Source organism: Pseudorasbora parva, chromosome 7, assembly GCF_024679245.1.
Source record: "Pseudorasbora parva isolate DD20220531a chromosome 7, ASM2467924v1, whole genome shotgun sequence".
NCBI classification, from domain to species: Eukaryota; Metazoa; Chordata; class Actinopteri; order Cypriniformes; family Gobionidae; genus Pseudorasbora; species Pseudorasbora parva.
This window is the reverse complement of record NC_090178.1, coordinates 35374325-35377702: the sequence shown is the minus strand read 5'-3', so window position 1 is coordinate 35377702 and position 3378 is coordinate 35374325. Positions and strand designations below refer to the sequence as shown.

Below are 3378 nucleotides of genomic sequence, written 5' to 3'. Positions count from 1 at the left end.
TCTCACTTCTCCTGCACCTCTCAATGCATCTCTTACTGCACCTCTCGCTGCATCTCTCACTTTTCCTTACCTCTCAATGCATCTCTCACTTCTCCTGCCCCTCTCAATACATCACTCACTTCTCCTGCCCCTCTCAATTCATCTCTCACTTCTCCTGCACCTCTCAATGGATCTGCCACTTCTCCTGCACCTCTCAATGCATCTCTTACTGCACCTCTAACTGAATCTCTCACTACTCCTCCACCTCTCAATGCATCTCTCACTTCTCCTGCACCTCTCAATGCATCTCTTACTGCACCTCTCAATGCATCTCTGACTTCTCCTGCACCTCTCAATGCATCTCTTACTGCACCTCTCAATGCATCTCTCACTTTTCCTTACCTCTTAATGCACCTCTCACTGCATCTCTCACTTCTCCTGCACCCCTCAATGCATCTCTTACTGCACCTCTCGCTGCATTTCTCACTTCTCTTGCACCTCTCAATGCATCTCTCACTTCTCCTGCACCTCTCAATGCATCTCTTACTGCACCTCTCGCTGCATCTCTCACTTCTCCTGCACCTCTCAATGCATCTCTCACTTTTCCTTACCTCTCAATGCACCTCTCACTGCATCTCTTACTTCTCCGGCACCCCTCAATGAATCTCTTAATGCACCTCTCAATGCATCTCTTACTGCACCTCTCGCTTCATCTCTCACTTCTCCTGCACCTCTCAAAGCATCTCTTACTGCACCTCTCAATGCATCTCTCACTTCTCCTGCACCTCTCAATTAATCTCTTACTGCACCTCTCGCTGCATCTCTCACTTCTCCTGCACCTCTCAATGCATCTCTCACTTCTCCTGCACCTCTCAATGCATCATTTAATGCACCTCTCAATGCATCTCTTACTGCACCTCTCAATGCATGTCTCACTTCTCCTGCACCTCTCAATTAATCTCTTACTGCACCTCTCGCTGCATCTCTCACTTCTCCTGCCCCTCTCAATACATCTCTCACTTCTCCTGCACCTCTCAATGCATCTGTCACTTCTCCTGCACCTCTCAATGCATTTCTTACTGCACCTCTCACTGAATCTCTCACTACTCCTCCACCTCTCAATGCATCTCTTACTGCACCTTTCACTGCAACTCTCACTTCTCCTGCACCTCTCAATGCATATCTCACTTCTCCGGCACCTCTCACTGCATCTCTCACTTCTCCTCCACTTCTCAAGGCGTCTCTCACTTCTCCTGCACCTCTCAATGCATCTCTCACGGGATCTCTCACTTCTCCATACCTCTCAATGCATCTGTGTCTTCTCCTGCACCTCTCAATTCATCTCTTACTGCACCTCTCACTGCATCTCTCACTACTCCTCCACTTCTCAATGCATCTCTTACTTCTCCTGCACCTCTTACTGCGTCTCTCACTGCATCTCTCACTTCTCCTGCACCTCTCAATGCATCTCTTACTGCACCTCTCAATGCATCTCTCACTTCTCCTGCACCTCTCAATACTTCTCTCACTTCACCTGCACCTCTCAATGCATCTCTCACTTCTCCTGCATCTCTCAATGCATCTCTCACTTCTCCTGCACCTCTCAATACTTCTCTCACTTCACCTGCACCTCTCAATGCATCTCTCACTTCTCCTGCACCTCTCAATACTTCTCTCATTTCTCCTGCACCTCTCAATGCATCTGTCACTTCTCCTGCACCTCTCACTCAATCTCTCACTTCTCCTGCACCTCTCAATGCATCTCTCACTTCTCCTGCCCCTCTCAATACATCTCTCACTTCTCCTGCACCTCTCAATGCATCTGTCACTTCTCCTGCACCTCTCAATGCATCTCTTACTGCACCTCTCACTGCATCTCTCACTTCTCCTGCACCTCTCAATACTTCTCTCACTTCACCTGCACCTCTCAATGCATCTCTCACTTCTCCTGCACCTCTCAATGCATCTCTCACTTCTCCTGCACCTCTCAATACTTCTCTCACTTCACCTGCACCTCTCAATGCATCTCTCACTTCTCCTGCACCTCTCAATACTTCTCTCATTTCTCCTGCACCTCTCAATGCATCTGTCACTTCTCCTGCACCTCTCACTGAATCTCTCACTTCACCTGCACCTCTCAATGCATCTCTCACTTCTCCTGCCCCTCTCAATACATCTCTCACTTCTCCTGCACCTCTCAATGCATCTCTCACTTCTCCTGCACCTCTCAATGCATCTCTCACTTCTCCTGCACCTCTCAATACTTCTCTCACTTCACCTGCACCTCTCAATGCATCTCTCACTACTCCTGCACCTCTCACTGCATCTCTTACTGCATCTCTCACTTTTCCTGCACCCCTCAATGCATCTCTTACTGCACCACTCGCTGCATCTCTCACTTCTCCTGCACCTCTCAATGCATCTCTCACTTCTCCTGCACCTCTCAATGCATGTCTTACTGCATCTCTCACTTCTCCAGCACCTCTCAATGCATCTCTCACTACTCCTGCACCTGTCAATGCACCTCTCAATGCACCTCTCAATGCATCTCTCACTTCTCCTGCACCTCTCAATGCATCTCCCACTACTCCTGCACCTCTCAATGCACCTCTCACTGCATCTCTCACTTCTCCTGCACCCCTCAATGCATCTCTTGCAGCACCTCTCACTGCATCTCTCACTTCTCCTGCACCTCTCAATGCATCTGTCACTGCATCTCTCACTTATCCTGCACCTCTCACTGTATCTCCTACTGCATCTCTCGCTGCATCTCTCACTTCTCCTTACCTCTCAATGCATCTATCACTGCATCTCTCCCTTCTCCTGCACCTCTCACTGCATCTCTTACTGCATCTTTCACTGCATTTCTCACTTCTCCTGCAACTCTCACTGAACCTCTCTCTGCATCTTTCACTGCACACACATCTTTCACATCTCAATGCATCTCTCACTACTCCTGCACCTCTCACTGCATCTCTTACTGCATCTCTCACTTCTCCTGCACCTCTCAATGCATCTCTTACTGTACCTCTCGCTGCATCTCTCACTTCTCCTGCACCTCTCAATGCATCTCTTACTGCACCTCTCAATGCATCTCTCACTTCTCCTGCACCTCTCAATTAATCTCTTACTGCACATCTCGCTGCATCTCTCACTTCTCCTGCACCTCTCAATGCATCTCTCACTTCTCCTGCACCTCTCAATGCATCTCTTACTGCACCTATCGCTGCATCTCTCACTTCTCCTTACCTCTCAATGCATCTCTCCCTTCTCCTGCACCTCTCAATGCATCTCTCACTTTTCCTTACCTCTCAATGCACCTCTCACTGCATCTCTCACTTCTCCTGCACCCCTCAATGCATATCTCACTTCTCCTGCACCCCTCAATGCATATCTCAC

The 3378-nt window shown here is 48.8% G+C and overlaps 1 protein-coding gene across 1 annotated transcript; it reads left to right on the top strand.

Moving 5' to 3' along the window:
• The first annotated feature begins 1244 nt into the window (after positions 1-1244).
• On the top strand, positions 1245-2093 carry LOC137083938 (keratin-associated protein 4-11-like). Its single transcript, XM_067449874.1, has one exon. The coding sequence runs from the start codon at positions 1245-1247 to the stop codon at positions 2091-2093; it is 849 nt and encodes a 282-aa protein (XP_067305975.1).
• The last annotated feature ends 1285 nt before the right edge of the window (positions 2094-3378 follow it).

Coding starts and splice junctions, on each gene's coding strand:
- LOC137083938 (XM_067449874.1), top strand. CDS start 1,245: ATGCATCTCTCACGGGATCTCTCACTTCTCCATACCTCTCAATGCATC.